Source organism: Xiphias gladius, chromosome 17 (genome assembly GCF_016859285.1).
Source record: "Xiphias gladius isolate SHS-SW01 ecotype Sanya breed wild chromosome 17, ASM1685928v1, whole genome shotgun sequence".
Lineage (NCBI taxonomy): Eukaryota > Metazoa > Chordata > Actinopteri > Istiophoriformes > Xiphiidae > Xiphias > Xiphias gladius.
Window position 1 is genome coordinate 21,924,096 of NC_053416.1, and position 21,007 is coordinate 21,945,102.

The window sequence follows — 21,007 nt, forward strand, 5'->3', positions numbered from 1 at the left end:
AACAGCTGCCTGCTGCTGCTAGAAACTGGGCTGATGAGAGATGTGACACTGAACCATGCAGTACATTGTGCTCTGTAAAACCAAAACAACGAACCAAAAGTAGCCAAAAGCTCTGTAGAGCTCCAGTGCAATTCTGCATATTACATCTCGCCATCCAATTAGTGCACGTTATTAGTAACCCTCTGTGTTTTCAACGGAAGCAAAAAACATTTATTTCCAAAAAAACTGCTCTGGCACCATTTACCAAATTTTGTGAATAGCATAGCTATTTTTTCCCCCATCTAGGCAGGTACACAATTGGGTGGATTAACCTGTGCAAGAGATCACTATGTCTAAAGTATAATCAAACATTTCTTCCCTTCATTCACTCTTTCAACATATGAAAACACAAAGCATGACATGGTGCACAGATTTGACAGCCCATTTGCAATCATTCTGCTTTTACCAAGATTCTTAGGAACTTTTATCTGACAAAAGAACAGAGATTGTAATTGAAAAACTGATCACATCTGTGCCGTGACATCTCCCCTCTCAAGCTGACACTAGTTTATAAGATATTCTTGTGAAAATAAGTAATACACCAGAAACTGCAGCTTGGGTGTTGTCATATGTACAGTGTGGTATAATTTTAAACACAATTCTGTGTCTCGTCAGGAAACCAAAACTGAGATTTTACATACAGTAGGGTTTATAATTGTGTATAAAAATGTGAAGAGAAAAATGTTACTATTAACTCTAGGTACCTACTACACCCTCCTCAGTATAGTGCATGCTCATCCATGTTAAATGCTGCCTTCAGGTACATTGTCATTGTGACTGCTGTGTTCTGCACATGACACTGGTTCATTAAACAGTAAATTACTCTCAAGTGTAAGGCCTTGTTGGCTTGTTAAAAACTATTGTGTGATAATTCCCCTTGCTGCTTTCTGCTCAATGAAGGATTCACAAAAGGCAACAGTGATTTCATCAATATCAGTCATGGGGCTGGGTATCGTCTGAAACGTTTCTATGCTAGTACTGATCCAATACCTGAGGCTGGGTAGTTGGTATCAAAGCTTTATGTTTTTTGATACCTTACTTTGAGGGTTATAAACATGTTTCTCTTCAAAATTGTTTCCCTTCTTTACATTTAACAAAAGAGCACAAACCTCTCAAAAAGGAATGTGTTGTCTTTCTCAAGCCCTATAATTACTTTCCTAAATAAAATATATTCTAAAAGTGGCAAAAACAAAAGAGGCGTAAGAATATAGGCAAGCGGTCAATGCAAGCTTTTGTTACTTTCAATACTTAATGCTATGGACACATTTAGGCCAGTACCCAGCCCTAATCAGTTACCAGAGTATATTGTTCAGCCAGTCTCACAGGTTCATTGGTGCAATCCATGTGTTGCTGTGAGCCTAATTCTTTCTAGGCTAAGAAAATGGTAGAAGCTGTAATACCCTCTGATGAAGACATGCTTTTTGTCTAAACTTTAGCTGCTGAACCTTATTAAAAAGCTTGAAATATAGCCATGAACTCCAGACTTCATCCTTCAAGACTGAGTGTTAATGTCTATCAGCTCTTTAGAGAGGTCAGTTGCAGATTTAGGAGAAAATGGCACATATCAGGGTGTGAAAAATCCAGTGAAGCAAATGGTGAAGGAAATAAAACTGAAGACAGAACAAGGAGACAGACTATTCAAATGACTATAAGCCCTAATAGCAAATAAATAAATTACCACATAAAACTAACGCAGTCTGATACAGCAGTCCTACAATAAATCCTACTTTCATGACGGTTCTAATATTCAGAATATGTTGCAACTGTTTTTTTAAATTAATTTTTAAATTAAAAAACAACCACAACCATAGTTGGTCCTTAGCATCTCATAGAGTTTATATAAAAGCTCTAGATAAAATGGCAGATACATTCACATTTACATATTCAAGAAACGGTTTCCACATTTTAGTGATGTTAGCTGTCTTAGAGTCTACTAGGCAAACCAGGAGGTCCAGCGGGATTTGTTCCATTATTATCCTATTCCAGCCAGAGATCGTGGGAACCTTACAGGAGATCCACTGAAGTAAAACTGTCGAATGTCAGGACATTAAACAGTTTTCTATGATTTACATTAGTAATGTGCCCACCAGTAATGTGCCCACCAGGGAGACCAGGGAGAAGTGATACGGGACCAAGTTCAAGCTCAATTCCTAACATATTTTGAATTTCATACAGGACAGCTTCCCAGTATTTTTTGTAATTTGGTTCAGGACCAAAGAAGATGTGTAATACTGCCAGTATTTATTTTACATGTAAAATACGATGGGGAGGTGTGGGCTTAAATTCGGAGAGGCGGTCAGTTGATAAATGCACTATATGCAATATTTTGAGTTGTAATGCCCTAGTTCAGTTACAGATTGTTTTTTTTCTTGGGGGGGGGTGGTATTGTTCCAGATATCATCCCACATATCCTCTGTAACATCTACACCCAGTTCCTTCTCCCTGGTCTATTCCAGCTCCCCAGGACCAGCGGCCAAAAAAATTCCTCCGAATATTACATAAGACACTGATTAATGTATCTCCCGCAGTATAAAACATCAATTTTTCAATACCAGACACATGAAAATCAGTTAACAGGGAGGTTTTTTTCTTAATATAATCTAGTATCTGAAAGAACCGAAAAAGAAATACGTCATATTTCTGATTAAAGGTCATGTGGACTCCATCCTCTAAGAGGGCCCCAATAGAAGAGAAACCTTTCAATCCCCAATGTTTGAAACCTGAATCTAAGACACCTGGCAGTCAGGATTATTAATGACTGGAGTAAGAGTGGATGTGAACCTGCATCGTCCTTCAATACGTTGTATGCCCTCCAAGCCTTAACTGTACTAATTGTTATTGGATTATTGGAATCTTTGACTGATTTCAGATGTCCTAAAAAGAATAGGTTTGGGAGAAGGCACTTACACAGCGAAGCTTCAATATCCAGCCAAGTTGACATGTTGCAAATGTTTTAGAGAGGTGCTGATTCAACTTCCCGATCATTTTCGAGGCTGTTGATATATACAGTGTGTGTGACAGCGTGATGCAGTACCATTATACAGCAACATAAACTACATTATTCTGAACATCATAACCTTCATAAAAGCTAGAATTTACTGAGGAGCTATTCAAATATTAGACTGCATTAGTTTGAAATAGGTGTACCTAACTAACTGGCAGAGAGTATGTAAAAATGTTTCATAAAAACATAATAGACAAAAGTAATTCTTGTCTTCATTTAGTTAATTTAGCTTCAGTCATGTTTAATGTGTACATCCTGCTTCTTTCCATTTGCATGCATTCTCTCGCAATGTGACCTTTTAATTATAAAAATTAAAAGCTTTACTTTGATGATATGACCAAACAATCCATTGGTGATTACAATAAATGTCTAAATACCTAACTCCAGCTTCTCGATTCTTTGTTGGACGAGCAAGAAATTAATTAATTAAAACACTCTGTTGGAATCACATGGTGCTTTAAGAAATTGAGATGGGCATTTGATTAACCAAGAAAATAATCAGCAATTAACCGGCTAGTTGCAAACATTTAAATCTTAGTAAGTAAAATTGGATGCCTTGTTCCTCTCCACTTAGCTTTATTGACACTGCCGTTATTAAAAAACTGGCAAAGCCTACATATTACGCACAGTTTAGGCATCAGAGATGTTACATAATAAGGAGAAATACTGAAAACAACTGTAAATGAAGCCTTTAGTGAGATAATAATAGCGATGAGATGACTTTTCCAAAACCTCGTAAGTACAGAATGAATTTCCAGTCCAGTGGGGAACTCCAGGGTGCTTTCCTTTGGCCAAATAACAACCCATCTAGAAATTTCCATCAATCTCTGTTAGCTTCCTCTGAGCCGTGAATAACAGGTGCTTTCTGACTCCTGAAGACACAACAGGTGTGAACCAGTCATTACAGGAATAAAGTTTAAAGATATGTATGCTGAAAGTGAAAGTGGACGACAGCCTCACTACAGACTGGTCCTGTGATAGGAGGCGACTGGTTGTCAAACCGAAAGTGTGTGTGAATGTGTGTGAGTGTGTGTCTGAGCACTGTTTGCAAACGTTAGCATCATGCTAGCTACCGGATAGCACCACTACTAGAAGCTGGTGTGTAAAATTCGCTGAGTTTCCAACAGAAAACGACAAAACGGCTCAAAGCTCTCACGTCCAACACAAGTCTGACAACCTGAGAACATGTCACATCCAATACGTTATTTACAAGTTATCTAATTTCAAAAATTAAATCGAGTTACTCACTCAGAAAGAATCAGCTGACACAACGGTGACTCAGTAGACAACACGACTTCCGCATTCTTGTGCGATGACTTTCACGCTAACCAATTGTCAGGGAGGGAACTAAATATCCTAGACCAATGGCGCTTAAGAATCCGTACCGGCCAATGAACGTCAACAACAGTCAAGCAAGTGACTCGCACACACCCACAGCAAAACCAATCAAGTGCCACCGAACTCCTGAAGCGCACCAATAGAAAATCACAGCGCGGCACAAACTGGATACACACATACACAGCACTGTAAATGCGCACAGGCACACGTAGTTATATCAGTAATAGGCCAGCAGGGTGGTAAAAAAAAAAAAATCTTATTAATCAGTCTCATTTTTCAAAACTGAAATAAAGAACTCCTATAATAAGCAGCAAGAAAACGAAACTAAAAGACAGAAGCATGAAAGGGAAGTGGAAATAACTTTTAAAAGGTCACAGCAAACGGACAATGTGTTTTAAGGGCTAATTTGTTGCAGATCAAGCCAGCCTGACCTCCTCTGCTTAGAGAGCACTGATCTAAAGCTGAAACCATTGGTCGATTAATGGACAGACAGAAAATTAATTCAATCATTTTGATTATCAATTGACTGTCAAAAGTCAACTAACAAGCAAAAATATAAAGTTTTGTTTAAAAAAAAAAAAATGTTATCTATCATTGTAAATGAAATATCTCTGGGTTTTGGCTGTTGGTCGGACTAAGATATCTTTGCCTGATTGTTGTTCTCATGAAGCTCCCTGACCCAGAAAGTGGAATGCATGTAGACGTACATCTGACATGCCCATGCAGTTTACAGTACTGTAGCTAGGGCCAGACACTATTTTTGTTTGTCTGGAACAGTCTGGACCTGAACTCATGAGCTCTCCAATACCAGTCAACAGCCACACAACAGCTCACCTCATCCCTATGTTTTTGCCAGTCCTGTGGCATTTCCCCCTGCACAGCTAGGTAAAAAAAAAAAAAGATTCCCTTAATGTGAATGTTTTTTTAAGCTCAAATCCGGTTATCAGGGTTTTTTATTTGCCATTTATGGTGATGTTCTAGTTGAAAAAGTGCTAGATTATGTTTAACTCAAGATCCCAGGAACTTAATAAGATGTATACTCATTCATGATTAATTATGAAAATAGGTAGTTCACAGGGGTAAATTCAATCAGTTCATATGCTCTTGTACATACTAACCATACAGTGAACGGATTGCTGATCTATTTCTCTTTATGGTGCTTATATCAGACAATATTGCTCCCTCTGGTGGTGGAGAGCCAAAACCAGGGAGGGAGAAGGTCTGATCCGGTGTAGGTCAGGAGTAGCTCTCATTTTGTACCCTCAACACTACTACTTCCAAATTTTGCCTCAGTGCAGCACTCCCAGTTCCATTCTTCACATTCTGGGTGCACCATGTTTGTTTCATGCTTTAATGAGCCTCTGTTGTATTACATAAAACGTTCTTCAGCTGCACTTTACTGCATGTTCACTTGAGAGGTATATTAAGTATCTCAGGCAAAACAACCCAGGCCAGCTTCAATGTAGTGTCTGTATTTCATTATTTTCCCTAAGATGAGGATAATGTGTCAATGATAATGGAGGCTCTGAGGACTGATTGGACACTGGAACATAACATGGGCCACCGCTGTTGAGCTTTTGAGCTCAACTACAGCAGGAAGAGAGGAGGTGGACAGGTGGGTGTAGATCCCAAAGGACCAATCACAGTTGGTCATCAGGTCAGTACTTATCTACACGCCGTTGGGGCAGATACTGATTTTGATCTGTCTTTTCTCTAGATTGTGTCCCATCTATAATCACAGCATGGTAAGATATTTCACCATTATCAGAATCAGTTTTGATGAGCAGGTGCTCTCAGATGTGGGACATTAGACGTTTTCACAGCTGAGTAGCTGAGGAAATAATTGGATATTCAGTGGCTACGCACCAATGGAGTCACATTAGAAATCTGAGCCTCTGGACTGCAGATTAATCCGAGCAGTTGCTGGTTAAGTTTTGATGATTTATATCTTTTCTTTCTTTTAGACAAGCTACACAGATAAAGGGGAGAAGGTAAGAATAAATCTGCCTCCGAAGATTCTTTTTTTAGACAAGAGTCAGATGTGTGAAATAGTTTGATGTGTGCACTTAACAGTACTTTTGGTTCTGCAGATGAAGGACTGAATCATAGATGAGTGGCTGAATGTTGCAGGAATAAATAAATCATTTTAAACCTAAAGCTAATATGAAATTTCAGAGAAAATTCCTCCAAAACAGAAAAACTAAATTAGTTATGATGTTATTGTTTCTCACCAGTGTGATTATTTTGAAATGTTCCATACTATGGTTGATTTTTTTTTTTTACTATCCACCCATTCATTTGTTGTACATTTGCCTTTTAGCATGCAAGGGGAAGGTTTGTCAGGTTTCATCATGTCACCTTCTGGGTCGGCAATGCTAAACAGGTCAGTATGCAAACACATGACTAAAGGTTCAAATTGTTTGTCATCTCTGTCATTTTCATGATCTCAGCAACCGTCAAAGCACATCTAATTTTCTGCCACATTATTCATATTTGGTTTTGGATAAACTTTTTAGACACAAAATTAGATTTAAAAATATATTGTATTTGAAGAATTGTACTAATTTCAGTATTCACAGGATTTGCTTTATTAACTAGATAATAATTGTACATTTATTCTCCATATACAGTTTAAATGACCATGAGTTGCTTAATCTCCAGCCTCTGGAACTTCCAGCCTCAATTTGACATTCATTTTCTGAAGAACAGTTACAGTCCGCATTTTATAGCTGAAACAATGAATCAATTAATTGATGTCGATTGGCAGAAAATGAATCTGCAACTACAAACCCACCTGCTTCTCAGACTTTCTTAGTTTATTTGATCATTCTGGCTCCGCACACAAGCCAGGCAACACACAGCCAGGACTGATCAGTCCACAGTCAATACATTTTACAGTGTGTATCACTTTGTTAAGGTTCATCAGCGATGGTCTTTGCATTAAATTCAGTCTGATCACTTTGCAGGCAGCCTCGTTCTACTGCGATAAGATGGGTTTTGAGTCTTTGGCCTATAAAGGTCTGGAGACTGGCAGCCGAGAGGTGGTGTCTCATGTCATCAGACAGGATAAGGTATGCAGCATGACATCCTTTGCTGATGGACTTGATAAACACTCACAAGTCATTGATTTTACATTTTATGTATGAACTATGGACTATGGTTCTCTACACAAACACAACCATCCCCCCTCTCTCCTCACAGATCATATTTGTGTTTGAATCTCCGCTAAATCCTGGAAATGAAGGCAAGTTTTCTCGTCAGAAAACTTGAGACTATATGAACATAACACACAGCATATACATGTCTGCATATCTGCGTGGTTTTATCTTTTCTCAGAGATGGGAGAACACTTGATTAAGCATGGAGACGGAGTCAAAGACATCGCTTTCCAAGTGGAGGACTGTGACTTCTTAATCAAGGTAACACTGTTACAGAGGCCCTGTGTTTGACGCTGATGTGCTGATGGATTTAGTTGTAGTTTGCTTTGAATTGGTCACACCCAACAGGAAGTAGAAGTTGCCTGAAATTTAATTGCAAGAAGCAGAAATGATTTTCATAGTTTCATATTATTTGACAACCATGGAAATGATGATATACTTTGGTTCTTACCATTTCACCCAGTTGTATATTCATATATAGTGGTGACAGAATTACTAAGATCTTTTACTTAAATAAAAGTATCAATACCAAGGTGAAGAAATACTCTATTACAAGTAAAAGTACTACATTCAAAATTCAAAAAAAAGTATTAGAATCAAGTGAAACTTAAAAGCAGGAGTACTCATTGTGCAGAATGGTCTGTTCAGAATTATGTATATTATTGGATTATAATTACTGATGCATTAATGTGTGCATTGATGTTGCTATGGTAAAGGTGGGGCTAATTTTTATTACTTTACATGTTGCTGGGTAGCTTGTGAATTTCCCCCCAGGGATCAACGTGTTATGTTATTTTAACATAACATCTTGACCTATTATAAAATCATGATTTATATATATATATATATATATATATATATATATATATAGTGTCACATTCAAATTCACTCACTTCTACTAATGTTGACGAAAATTTGAACTGCAATACTGTTCCTCTAAACCGTTCAAATTTAATTTCAAAAAATAATCTGAAACCTTGTACTATAGGCACATCATAGTATAGCTAACATAATCAGTTGGGCTAAAAGGTGTGTGTTGCACTCTGTCTTTTGAAATAAGGGTAAACATGCTTGGGTTGTGACAGGCTCTACTAAAGTGCAACCTTGATGTCTGACGGCTCATTTGAACTCTCAGTCAAGGTCAGGCTGGAGGTTTGGGTAAACTCTCTCTGTTGACACTCAGGTGGCTACAAAGAAACACAGCTGCCCCTGGCTTAATGCAGAGCTCAACAGTGGCATCATCTAAGATACATAAAGTCATAGATCACAACCTGTACTGTGTAGGAAGATATTCTTTCTTCAACCACTGGAGGGCTTCCAGGAGCCGTCTACAGACAAAAACACAGTGATGTATGCTCATGTATTTCCAAACTGATCCCAAATCCACTCCACTGACAGACAGCTAAGGAGCGAGGAGCTTTAATCGTCAAGGAGCCCTGGGTGGAGCAGGATAGCCACGGGAGGGTCAAGTATGCTGTGGTTCAAACGGTACGTAAAGAGTGACGCACATTTGAAAGGCTCATGTAAATACACGCACGAAACTGGAAACGAATAATTGTGGTGTCAATGCTTTGTCCTCAGTATGGAGATACAACACACACACTCATTGAATACCTCGGACCCTACAAAGGCCTTTTCCTGCCCAGCTACAGAGAGCCTCTGTTTAGGGATCCTCTGTTAGCCAAACTGTGAGTCTCTTACACAGCAACATTTTATTGTGCTACAAAATGTAACCAAAATACATTTTGGGGCTTTTTCAAATCTGTTAGTGTAAATTTGTGGCAAACAATTATATATTTTATAAAAAACTATTCTAAATTTCACAACATACCTCTTCTTTAATACCCCCTCCTTTAGTCTTGCTGAACTTACAATGAGGCTCTAATTTCTTCAGGGGTGGAGGAAGTACTCAGATCCTTTACTAGAGTTAAAGTAGCGCTGCTACAGTGTAAAATGCTCCATCATAAGTACATTAAGCACATAAGTCCTGCATTCAAAATGTTTCTTAGGTAAAAGTGCAGGAGCAATGGCAGTAAAATGTGCTTAACTTACCCATTGGTTAGAAAACCACCGGGTAACCAATCAAACCCAAGACAAGGTTGTTGTTGTTTTTTTGACCCAGTGTTTGTGTCATTTTTATATTACTTATCCAAACTAAAATATGCTTATTTTCACTCAGTGTTTGGGTTATTTTTAGATTTTAGTTATTTTTAAATTGTACTGAAGAACAGTAGTTGAGTAAATGTACTTGGTTGCAGGTCTAAATTGGCTTAACATGTGAGGAAGTTTTTTACCGGGTTGTTTTATAAATCTTAACAGGATTTTATGCTTTATAGGGAAATTTGACATTGTCAGTGATAGATAACATTTTATTACAGTTTCTGGAGTGTTGTATATGGTACAGGAGAAGTCTGTAATTGAAAACAAAACCAGTCACTGAAAAAACTTGTATGTTTCTTTGCCTGACACCTTCTTTTGAAAAAAGCAGGGCCTTCACAGATTTTAACCAAAAATACAAAATAGATATATTTTGATCAAATTTTGTGGCAGATAAAAATGTACAAAAAATGAGGGAGGGTGAGTGCATTACCTGTATGTACCAGGTATTCTTCTTTTTTTTCCTGAACTATTATGGAAAAGTACCCATGCATTTTTTTCCCTTCTTTTCTTTGTAGTCCACCAGGAGATTTGAACTTCATCGATCACATTGTGGGAAACCAGCCAGATGAAGAAATGGTGCCAGTTTCAGACTGGTAAGACTCCTGTCTGAGCGCACGTACACACATGACAGGCACAGCCGACACATGGGGCAAAAGGACAAGTAAACACTCTCAAACAGTCACCCTGCCTCTTTCGCAGGGTGAAAAGTTTGGCCCCAGCACAACATTACCGTTGTAAAAAAACTGCGATAGCAAATTTTGTTACAAAGTCACCAAGAGGGAAGGAGGAGGATTCAGTTCCAAATAAGGTTTGGCTTGTTCATTTCATCAAATTTCTGTTTGTGTTCTCCAAATTCCAGGTATCAGAAGTGTTTGATGTTCCACCGGTTCTGGTCAATAGATGACAAGCAGATCCACACGCAGTACAGTTCACTGAGGTCCATAGTGGTGACTAACTATGAAGAAACTATCAAGATGCCCATCAATGAACCTGCCATGGGAAAGAAGAAGTCACAAATCCAGGTGTGACTTTTTCAGGTCACTTTTTAAATACAACAATCTCAGCATCTTTTTCTTTGGCACTTTACAGATCAAACTTTGGCAGTTTTATCTGTAAACTGTCCCTCAGGAGTCCAAATGTGGTTCCCCAGCAAACAGAACCAGTTGTTCTAAATGAGCAATTAAGTGATAGTGATTCAGTCCACATACAGTCTGTGGGTCTGTGGGTCTGTGGGTCCAAATTTCATCTCATTGGGGTTTGTGACATTAAAAGTTGTGACACCTCCTGGTTTACAGCCCTGCCTCAGTGCATGTTATGTTTTACATCTCCCTCTGCACAGGAATATGTGGACTATAATGGGGGACCAGGTGTTCAGCACATCGCCCTCAACACGTCGAACATTATCCAGGCTGTGAGTCTCCCATGTTCAGTTATCATCAAAATTCCTAGTTACTGCAGCTACAGACTTCGGCTTCATCTTTGCACAACCTCCCTAAATCTACAAGTAAAGGCAAGTTTTATAACCTGCTTCTTATTTTTTTCTTTTTCCTGTTTTTGTCTTAAAACAGATAGTGAATCTGCGAGCCCGAGGGATGGAGTTCCTCTCAGCACCTGACACGTACTACGACACCCTGCGGGAGAAACTCCAAACCGCCAAGATCAAGGTGAAGGAGGACCTCGACCGTTTACAGGTGAGGAGACGTAGTATTTCAGCAAGTGTGAAATCACGTACAGCCTTTTTACTTGTTTACTAAAACATACTATCTGTGTTTCCTTTTAAGGAACTGAAAATCTTAGTTGACTTCGATGACAAAGGCTATCTCCTCCAAATCTTTACCAAGCCGTTGCAGGACAGACCAACCCTTTTCTTGGAGGTCATTCAGCGGAACAACCACTTTGTAAGTGGCCAGTTAGCCAGTTAGGCAGTCTACTGATATAGCTGTTAAGCTGAGGGAAATCTTTTAGCGTTTATGTCTTTGCTATGATCCACCCCTCACTGGTGGGATTTACAGGCCTGTGGAATCGTTTAAGAAGCCGAGACAGAGCCGCCTGAACACCTGTTTACAGCTCCCACCCAGTGTGAACAGTATAACAGTAGCCCACTTTTAAAAGCTCGGTAAATCCATCACAGGTACAGATTAAAAGGCTCAATGCTTCACAGCTAGGGGGATCTTTGGATTGGGTTGCACCCTGTGGCACTTAATTTATAACAGCTAGCACCCATTCTGCTTGTCAGAACAGGCACTCTCCAGAAATTTTAACAGATGTGGATACATTGCATGAAAGTGAGAAACTGAATCAGAACCACAGCAAAGAATATTTTGGAGCAACGACCAGCACTTGATCTTTTCATTATCTATGAAAATATTCACATGATTGATTGGCGAGCTGCCGACGAGTGCAGCGCCCTGTCAGAGCAGAGTGGATGTTTTGAACCCTGCGAGAATATTTATCTGCTGCTTGTGATCCAACATCAAAGAACTGAACACCCCAAACGGTGTCTGAGAGAAGATCCCCAGAGCCATAACAAACGGCACCCATCTTTGGGTAATCAGCCATCTGTGTGTGTCTGTTCTCGTTCCAGGGCTTTGGGGCAGGAAACTTCAAGTCTCTCTTTGAGGCCATTGAGAAGGACCAAGACGCCAGGGGCAACCTCACTGTGCTGACACCCGAAGGGCAGGCCAATGCCTTCTACTGATCCTCACACTGCTGCTGCCAAACCACACTTAGACTGTTATATATGGCTGCACATTTCAGAGGCAATCAACGACACCCACCACCACAACAGTATATCAAACACGCATATGAAGAGCTGAATATCTTCGTGTGACAAGGTGCAAGTGCTATCAGATATGCTTTAAGATGCCAGTAGATTTCATGCTGTACGGTTAAATAAAGAAACTTATGTTCTTGCAAGTTGTCATGTCTGTTTGGGAAACAGGGGTACAGTTATTAAAGGAGTAGCTTGACATTTTGGGAAATGTGGCTTATTCGATATCTTGCTGAGAGTCTCATGTCTCCACAGTAAATACTAAGCAAAGGTTTAAAAAAACAATTTTTTCGCTTCTCTTGTTACACTTATTTCTCTGGAGCAGCTGGTAGGTGGGATTTTTTACCTTTTGATAGGGCCAGGCTAGCTGTTTGCCCCGTTTCCAGTCTTTGTGCTAAGCCAAGCTAACCGGCTGCTGGTTGTAGCTTCCTATTTACTGTACAGACATGAGAGTGGTATCAATCTTCTCGTCCAACTCTCATTAAGAAAGCAAATAAATGTATTTCCCAAAATGTCAAGCTACTCCTTTAATAACAAGCTATTCTTTAAACACAATATTTTTAAATGCAGGGATCTTTATTGCATCTTTATTACTGAAACTTATGACTTTAAGTAATATTTCAAGTCAAAATGTAAATTTTGTCATTATCTACAATGCTCTATGCCACTCGAGTCACCAGTGAAACTTACTGGGCCATGTAAGACACATCAATGTCTTTTTTCAACCTTGACACTAGGGTTTATAGGTCACAACCATCAAGGTTCCTCTATCTGTAGCACATCACACTAAGTTTGAGATCAAATAATTACAAAAGTCCTACTTGACTCTTAGCCAGAAGAGTGTTCCTGTTGCTTTATAATGTAAAAATGAGGACAGTACTGTCAGTGAGGTCACAGCATGCCATGAGTTTACAGTGCACATTAGTGTTTCATTAGTGTTAATGCTCTTAGTGAAATATAAGCACTTGTTTACATTTTGTATTACTTTAAAATCCTTACTCCAGTTATCATACAACTTTTGCAGTTAATAATGTTAGATTTTCCATCAAACAGAATATTATACACTCAACCTATTCTTTCTTTTCCCCTTCTCTAAATAGAACCTCCTCAAAGGGTCCTGCCACCAAATTATACTGTAAATCAAAGTTTTGAGTAATCCAATTTTTGCTGTAGGTATCTGAAAAATTCCTGATTTTTAAGTGTGAATTTGTTTTGAAGTTCTGTGAATGATTGAAGCCTATAATGCATAATTATATCCAACATGTGTTCAATTTGCTTTGTGTTCCTTGTGTTTAAAGAAATCCAATACATGTTCCCTGAATTATTCCAGGGTCTTATAAAATGGGCCAGTTATCTTTAATAGTTCGAATGGAACTGATTTTAAGCTATGTGGGGTAACTGTAGGTGAACTATTCCTTACTAGACGGGAACAAAAGCACAACTCATTTTTAACACGAGTGTTTCACTGGATTCTCCTGTAGAAAAATGCACTCGACACAGAGGTTTTATTTCAAAATAATTTATTTGCATATACTTGGAATGAAGACAGGTTGATACATCTGTGATGGCACTGGTCAGTTTCCATATAGGAAAATTCAGTCTATACAGAAACCACTCTTTAAAACCTGGACAAACTGGATAAATATATTAGTAAATAAATATATTAGTGACATGTCACTATATTGAAATGTTCTATTATATATAAAATACAACACTATTTCATTTCTGTTTTTGTTGTTCTCTTTTTGTACACAAAGTATCCAAAATATACTGACATATCCCTTAAAGTTCTGGAGGGATTTTTACTCTATTAAAAAAAGGCAGTTTCAGCTCATTATTCTTGCAAAACATTAACAAACACATAAACAACACAAAGAGAAAGATCTTGAACGGGATGAAATCACATCAGATATTCTGCGGCATCACCAAATGCTATTTTTCATGTGCTGATGGTTTTGGGATTGTTTTAAATTAATACTATAAGATTTGTGTTATTTTTCTTTTTTTTTTTTATTATAAAATCTACCTAAGCCAAAGTGCTGCTTGTAATTCAGTCATTTCCATCTCAGAGACTGTTAGGGCATGAAAGATAACAAACAAGGAAACTCTGATACTTTAGCTAGAGGACACTGAGTTGACTCATTCAAAGTGAGGTATTAGTATGAGGAACTGCAGGCGAAAAGTTCTGCATGATTGTCCAAAATGATTTCCTCTTCAGTTCTGGCATCCCTCTTGTCAGTGAAAGTACATTTAATTCTGAGATTTAAGGACGGGGACGAGGCAAGAAATAAGGCACAACACATACTATGTTAAAAGTTCACTGTGTTCAAGATTTTGCTTCTTTGGTTAGACAGGTAAGAGCTTAGTGAGTTGGGAAGTTCCAGATTTAGGATTATGAACAGTTTGAATGAAGAAGGCACATGTAAGGCTTTAGTAAGTGCTACTGGTTACATTGCAATACCCATGAGCTCTTTGTCTGCTGTTTGTGCTAAACTAAACCATATCTGCAGTCTGACTGCAAAGAAAAATCCTTTCACATTTTCACTGAGCCTTTAAGGGAAAGTCCACACTAAAACAGAATTCCTATTCCTCTTATCTGATACTATTTAGTTTAGTACATGTGAGCATGAAGACGTCTGTGGTTAAGATAAATATAAGAGAGCCATCTTTGATGGCATGATGAGGTCGACTTTTATCTACACAGGTTAAGTGTACAGAGAAGATTTCTGGGAACATAAGCACATTTTCTGTCTGGGAACAGAGGGAATACTAGGTAACAAAGATTTAAACAAGGGATGTGTCATTTCTAGCTTTGAGAGATGGTTTAAACATTTTAAAAACTATTCATATCAGAATGTAAAAAAAAAAAATCATTACTCAATACTGTATTTCATTTCTGATTTAAGATGGATTTTCCTTCAAGTACTGCAAGCTCAAAAGCAGGGACTGGCAATGCCCATTTACCACGGTAAAGGATTTTTTGCTGATTTGGGTATCATTACTGTAACTAAGATGAATTCTTCCCATCTTTCCAGTGTTTGATTGTTCCTGAGACTTTTCTCAGACTCTACCCATTACAGTTTGAAATCATGGGAAAAGCACACCAAGCTTTCATTAAACTGCTGCAAATGCAAACAGACTCAGCTGATGCTTGAGACTGTAATGCCTACCTAGCATGGCTTTACTCCAGTTATATTATCATCATAATTATATAGTCACTATGTCTTTTCTATGGCTGCAATGTAGAACATTTTTCTAGAGCTTTTGTTGCTGAAAGAAAGAGGGAGGGTATATCCTTTTTGGAGGAGAATAGGACATGAATTGGGCATGAAAGGAGCAGAGGATATTTTTGACATCCTTCTGATGAAGCCTGTTCGCTCTGCACAGATCAGGGGGTTTAAAAGTACTGAGGTCAAACCCGTGAAGTAACCACTGGCAAGAAAAATGACAAGAATGAGACAATAGCTTGTAATGACGACGACACAATTCAGTCAAACTGGTTCATTTTGAAAGGTGAAAAAAAAATTACAGACTAAAAAAAAAAAACAAAACAAAACAGAAAATGATCCAAAAACACACAAAAAAAATGTTAAAAACAGCTGCCATTATTGAAATAATGAAAACAAGGCCCATGCACGGCTCAGCAACCTCAGTGAATGCTCATTGTTTGAGGGGCTGAGCATCAACCTTTCTCTCTTTCTCTCCATTCGGACAGGTTAGACTGCCAAGAGGATAACTTTTAGTTGAGTTTATGGGAGCTACACGGTTGTGAAAACAAAAAAATCAAAAATCACTACAGCAGTACCTTTAAAGACGCCCTGTGTGAGGCATGTAAAGAAATCTGAGCTGAGGTAGGCTGGAGAGTAAAGCTTCTCTCAGGAGAGACTGGACTCAGCAAAGGAAGACCAAGATCACACAAGTGAAAGTTAAGTACCTCTAAGATAAATCAAGTTACTTTGTAATAGAGTGAGCAATGCAGAGATGGAGTCTCACTTCATGAGGGCTCAACACCCTAAGCAAGGATCATTCGTTAGTTGTCACTAAGGAGCATGGAACTTGTGATATCATGTCAGTAATGAATATTCTTTCTATAACTGACGAGGAGAAACACAGAAAAACACTTTTTCCCCTTTGTAGTGTATGAGTTGTTTCCCCAGCAACTCCCTGCCTCTAAACATTTAAGACATTCAATGTATTTTGATACAAAACATCTTTAGCATAATCTAATCACAATAATTTCACTTTTAATAATAACCCAATTAACTCAGCTGAAAGTGCTGTTCAGCGTGTGAGCTTTGAATCCTGGTGGAAGCTGGGGAATCGCCTGAAGGAAAGCATTGCTGGTGGAATTATGTGGAAGACATGCGAGCGATTAGCCAATGAGAGGCTTGTCCATTCTGGCTCCTCTGTAGCAGCGTGATAATGGAGGATGCAACAACTTCTCACACACCAGACTCCTCTTCTGATCCTGTGGACACAAAAACAGCTCAAGTCAGCATCAGAGTATCGTAAGAAACTAACAGGAGCAGACAGGTTTCCAATAAACCCCCAGGTTAGCAAAACGTCTCTGTAAGGGAAAAGAAAGTGAGCGTAGAGTTTTCCTTTGCAATGAAGGATTATTATTACCTACCTTTTTTAGGTACGCCCATTTATGAAGCAAACCTCAGGCACTAAACTCAAGGCCACTGCTTATCTCACAGGCCTTACACTTCTCACTGAGATTCATATCCCACCAACACATTGCATTATGATGACGCCCTACAGTTATCAGTACCATGCTCACTATTCTGCGACCATATTTGCTTGCTGCTACCCAACCCTCACCTGAAAACGATGCTGCTGCTGTTAAAAAGCCCTATTCCATTGCTGTGTTGAGCGTGGTGTTTCATTGGCGGGAGCGACTAAGTCAGAGCCCAGATGCCAAACATCAACGCTGTGCTTATTCTACACATAATAATCCAGCTGGCTAACTGAGCTGGGTTTACCTCAGGATAGAGTAGTTTTGATAATCTGCTCAATTTTGAGCTTGTCTTCAACCACTGTCTTGATTCTTTTGTAGTGATGTCACTGTTTTCCCAGATCTTAGCAGTTGCAACAGTGACTGCAATGTTATCATAACCAGTAGAAATGATGCCCAAGTTGTAATAAACCAGAATTCTCCTTTAAGGCCAAACTCCTGGTCATGTTATTAAAGATAAAGAAGTGAGACACCCACCCTGATTGTGGTGTAATGTTTGGCAGTATAAACAAATGTCTGTGTTGCAGTCAGCAGCAGGCCCGCGGTGGAACCTGCAAGGTGGCCTGTCCATAGCAGTCCCAGGTCCCAGGAGCTGAGGCTCTGAGCGAGCCTGCTGCACCCGTTTTTGCCACACAACATGGGCCCCAGAACAACAACGCCAGTCCTCCATCCCTCCAGAGTCCAGAATGAGGGGCATGGGAAGCAAAGCAGGGTGCAGCTCAGGGGGAGAGCAGCAGAAGCCCGAGCCCTGGCCGTAGTGAATGTGGATGCTACGGTCATCCTGCAGATCCAGGCTCTGGTGGAAGCGAACAGAGGGTCCATCAAGCACACAGCCACCCACTCGCCCAAGAGGAGCGGGAGGGTGTCCGTGTCCCTGGTGGCAGCAGTGGGGTTGGACCTGTAGGGGGATTGGGGACATCAGGACAGGAGGTCCTGTAGGACTGCTGTGGTCAAGGTCCTGACACTCTGTCTGTCCCGGGCTGGGCCGATCTGTGGGGTCTGGCTTTGGGCACAGGCAGGGGCTGTGCTTAGGAGGGCACACGGGTGAATCTTTGTCCAGGATAAGAGAAACGGGTGCAGCAGCAGCAGCCCCGTGCTCCTCGTCTGAGCCTCTGCTTGGACCCTGGTTGTGCTCCCCCTCCTCATAGTGATGGTGTCTGTGGCGATGGTAGTGGATGTGGCTGAACACAGTCTGTGGCTGTTCTTCAGGGCAGCCTCCTTTGTTCACCACAGAATCCAGAGACCTGGGCCGGGCCTGGGCACCAGCCTCCAGGCTGTTTCTCCGGGGGCCCCGCCCAGGACCTGCCCCGTAATACACAAATGGATCGTAGTCACTACTCAGAGAGCTACGGAAGGTTGACCAGCTGCCATAAACCCCCTGCAGGGATACGTCAGTACAGTTGAGAACAGAGTCACTGGAGGAGCCATGGCAGGGCCCTGAACTGGAGTCGCTCGCTGGCCCGTCAGCCAAGTATCCACTGCGTTCTGTGTGATAGCTGCCACCTGAGCAGCTGCCCTCGTCCTGGCGGCTGTGGGCTGGTGCTCCACGGGTCTGTGGTGTGACAGAGGTTGTGTGGTGCAGTCTTGAGCAGGATGCACTGCGCTGGGTTGGACAGGATGAACGATAGTTGTGGCAGGACCGACGAGGGGTGTAGTGGTGAGTGGACGTCCTGCAGTTGGCTCCAGTTCTGTGGGGCCTTCCGGGACCCTCTGCAGGAACACGGTACCCACAGCCGGAGCCAAGCGGCCTGCTGGTGAGGAAACGTAGTGTTTGTGTGTCCATGGGAGAAGAGCCACTGTAGTGGCCCAGAGAGGGGTATGGTCCAGAGGGTCCACGAGGATAGTGGGGCCTCATAGAGAAGGGGATAGCATGCTGAGGGAAGGGGTGGTTGTGTGGGCTGCTATAAGGCTGAGGGTGCAGGAAGCCCTGGCTTTGTTCTGGACTCTGCTGGAGTCTGCTTCTCTGGGGCTGCCGCTCTGTCCCTGTGGACAACAGCAGCAATTAGAATATACAGAGGACTGCAGGGTTGTACTAGTGACCTTTGGTCATAGAGCACTTATCAAACTGGACTCACAAATGGGGTTGACGTTCAGTGATATGTCCAAAACACACCTAAGTTGTTATTAATAAAACTGTGAACTTATTTAAAATGGAATTCCAAATTTCAACCTTTAAAACTGACAAAAACTCTTCTGTATTCTTTTGCAGCATGTCAAAGTCAAAAGGTGGCAAAAAGAGCCAAAGATGTGTGTTTCCAAATGGTTAAAAGAAAAGAAATCATATCATTTTGAAAGCTAAACTTCAGAGTAATCTTAATACACTAATGCAGTCGTTGAAAATAGAAAGATTCCTGCAGTCTATGGTTTGATGGGCCTTCTTTCACAAAACTTAACTGGAAATATGCTTGTCCTCACCCATGATGTTGTGCATGCAGAGGGGACAGGTGCGGTGCTGCAGCAGCCAAGGGTCGACGCAGTCTTTATGGAACTCATGAGCGCAGGAGATGATCCTCAAATGCTGGGAAGAAAATGAGAGCCAAAGGTAGATCCGAGTATAAATGACAAACAAACTGCAAATGATATGTTCCTTGCTCTCTCTCCTCTTACCTGCCCATCCTGGAACTCCTCCAGGCATATAGCACAGACAGGGCTCGAATTGGAGCTGCTGGCCGACCCCCAGGCTGCTCGGTGGCGCTGTGAGCCTGAGCAGCCCTGAGAGCTGTAGGTTTTGGTCTCCAATCGACTAATGGCCCGCATGGTCTGCTGATGGACAGAGTCCTGCATATACAAGAAGGGGAGCGTTAGCAAAACCTTTGAAAGATCTCCAGCTGAGCTGTGGATCCAAACCAATGACAATCCACTGGCACAACGGACTCTTTAAGCTTTATATTTCTACCAGTGCTGTTGCCTTCACTCACCCAGGTTCTGTTGGACTTGCACTTGTAGCGGAAAGCAAAGATTAAGACGATGGTCAGAATAGCCAGGACAATGGTGAGCAGGATACCCACATCATAATGTGGCTGACAAGGGAAAAGAAGACGGAAATAAAATGAATATTTATAATAATTTATAGTCACTATTTTACTATATTTTAAAGCTTAGTATTAAATGAATGAAATGTTCTTAAATGAACAAAAAAATTCTTTAAGAAATCTAAGAAGTCTAAAACACAGCAGCATTACAAGTCATTGCAGGAATGACTTTGTGTTTTAGACCTGATAAATCTACTAAATATCCTTTAGTGTTCATGCCAATGCTACCATGGATATCAAAATCCACGCCTGTTTCCGACCCTCTCCTCTCTACGCTTGACGGTCCGTTGGCATCATTACACTCAATCAAACTACCAAAACATCATTATACACAGGAAGTGGCCTTTCAGCTAACACGATGTGAAATTTCTCCGGCTTTCACACAACTTCCTCTCTGTTCTGCTTTTTGCCAGAGGGGTTTCGTCTTCTTCCAGCCAGTAAAAGGAAAGTCACAGAGCATGAGAGCTCATGACAGATGTGCGTGTGCCTCGGTGCTTACCCATCTAGACTGCTCCACCATGATCTCAATTTGAACTTTTGCCTCCTCGTTCTTGTTGACCAAACCCATCAGCTCCTCAGCATCTGCGGCCTCCACCAGCACGACTGGTTGGTGAAGGGAGTCCTTTTCTCGCAGCTGTGTGTGTGTTGTGCATACAGGGTGGTGACCAAAGCAGGGGGAGAAAGACAAAGCAATCTGAGTGTGAAAAAAAATGACCATCTTCTGTATGCTAATTCATCTTATATATTTATTCATTGACGAGGTGTAGC

General features: G+C 40.6%; 3 protein-coding genes across 7 annotated transcripts in view; 1 reads left to right on the plus strand and 2 right to left on the minus strand.

Moving 5' to 3' along the window:
* mtmr4 (myotubularin related protein 4) overlaps nt 1-4,382 on the minus strand; it is a 42,504-nt gene extending 38,122 nt beyond the window's left edge. For both annotated transcript variants that reach the window (XM_040150157.1, XM_040150156.1), the window contains exon 1: nt 4,292-4,382. The gene's annotated coding sequence lies outside the window, so the exon portion shown is untranslated. The remainder of the gene's footprint in view (nt 1-4,291) is intronic.
* A 1,440-nt stretch (nt 4,383-5,822) lies between these two features.
* On the plus strand, nt 5,823-14,170 carry hpda (4-hydroxyphenylpyruvate dioxygenase a). 2 transcript variants are annotated; one of them, XR_005709225.1, is made up of 16 exons: nt 5,823-5,996; nt 6,099-6,126; nt 6,346-6,372; nt 6,702-6,764; nt 7,348-7,452; nt 7,583-7,625; nt 7,718-7,800; nt 8,938-9,027; nt 9,121-9,227; nt 10,215-10,292; nt 10,559-10,721; nt 11,039-11,110; nt 11,268-11,390; nt 11,481-11,597; nt 12,284-12,533; nt 13,570-14,170. XR_005709225.1 is itself a non-coding variant. In XM_040150199.1 (15 exons), the coding sequence occupies exons 2-15, from the start codon at nt 6,124-6,126 to the stop codon at nt 12,395-12,397; spliced, it is 1,188 nt and encodes a 395-aa protein (XP_040006133.1). In that variant the 5' UTR covers nt 5,823-5,996; nt 6,099-6,123; the 3' UTR covers nt 12,398-12,898. The 2 variants fall into 2 exon arrangements, 1 of the variants encoding a protein (XP_040006133.1); XM_040150199.1 differs by lacking the exon at nt 13,570-14,170 and having other exon boundaries at nt 12,284-12,898.
* Nucleotides 14,171-14,190: 20 nt separating this feature from the next.
* LOC120802415 (E3 ubiquitin-protein ligase RNF43) overlaps nt 14,191-21,007 on the minus strand; it is an 88,007-nt gene continuing 81,190 nt past the window's right edge. For 2 of the 3 annotated variants that reach the window (XM_040150196.1, XM_040150198.1), the window contains 6 exons: nt 20,739-20,873; nt 20,126-20,227; nt 19,815-19,985; nt 19,602-19,725; nt 17,685-19,190; nt 14,191-16,937 (listed from right to left, as the gene is read on the minus strand). In XM_040150196.1, coding sequence (XP_040006130.1) covers nt 16,912-16,937; nt 17,685-19,190; nt 19,602-19,725; nt 19,815-19,985; nt 20,126-20,227; nt 20,739-20,873 — 2,064 coding nt within the window. In that variant the 3' untranslated portion in view covers nt 14,191-16,911. The remainder of the gene's footprint in view (nt 16,938-17,684; nt 19,191-19,601; nt 19,726-19,814; nt 19,986-20,125; nt 20,228-20,738; nt 20,874-21,007) is intronic. The other variant, XM_040150197.1, reaches the window with a different exon arrangement.

Bases quoted from the DNA above. Each gene is read 5' to 3' on its own strand.
- hpda (XM_040150199.1), top strand. The intron at 7,453-7,582 runs GTATGCAGCATG...CTCTCCTCACAG, and splicing joins ATGTCATCAGACAGGATAAG to ATCATATTTGTGTTTGAATC. The intron at 9,028-9,120 runs GTACGTAAAGAG...CTTTGTCCTCAG, and splicing joins AGTATGCTGTGGTTCAAACG to TATGGAGATACAACACACAC.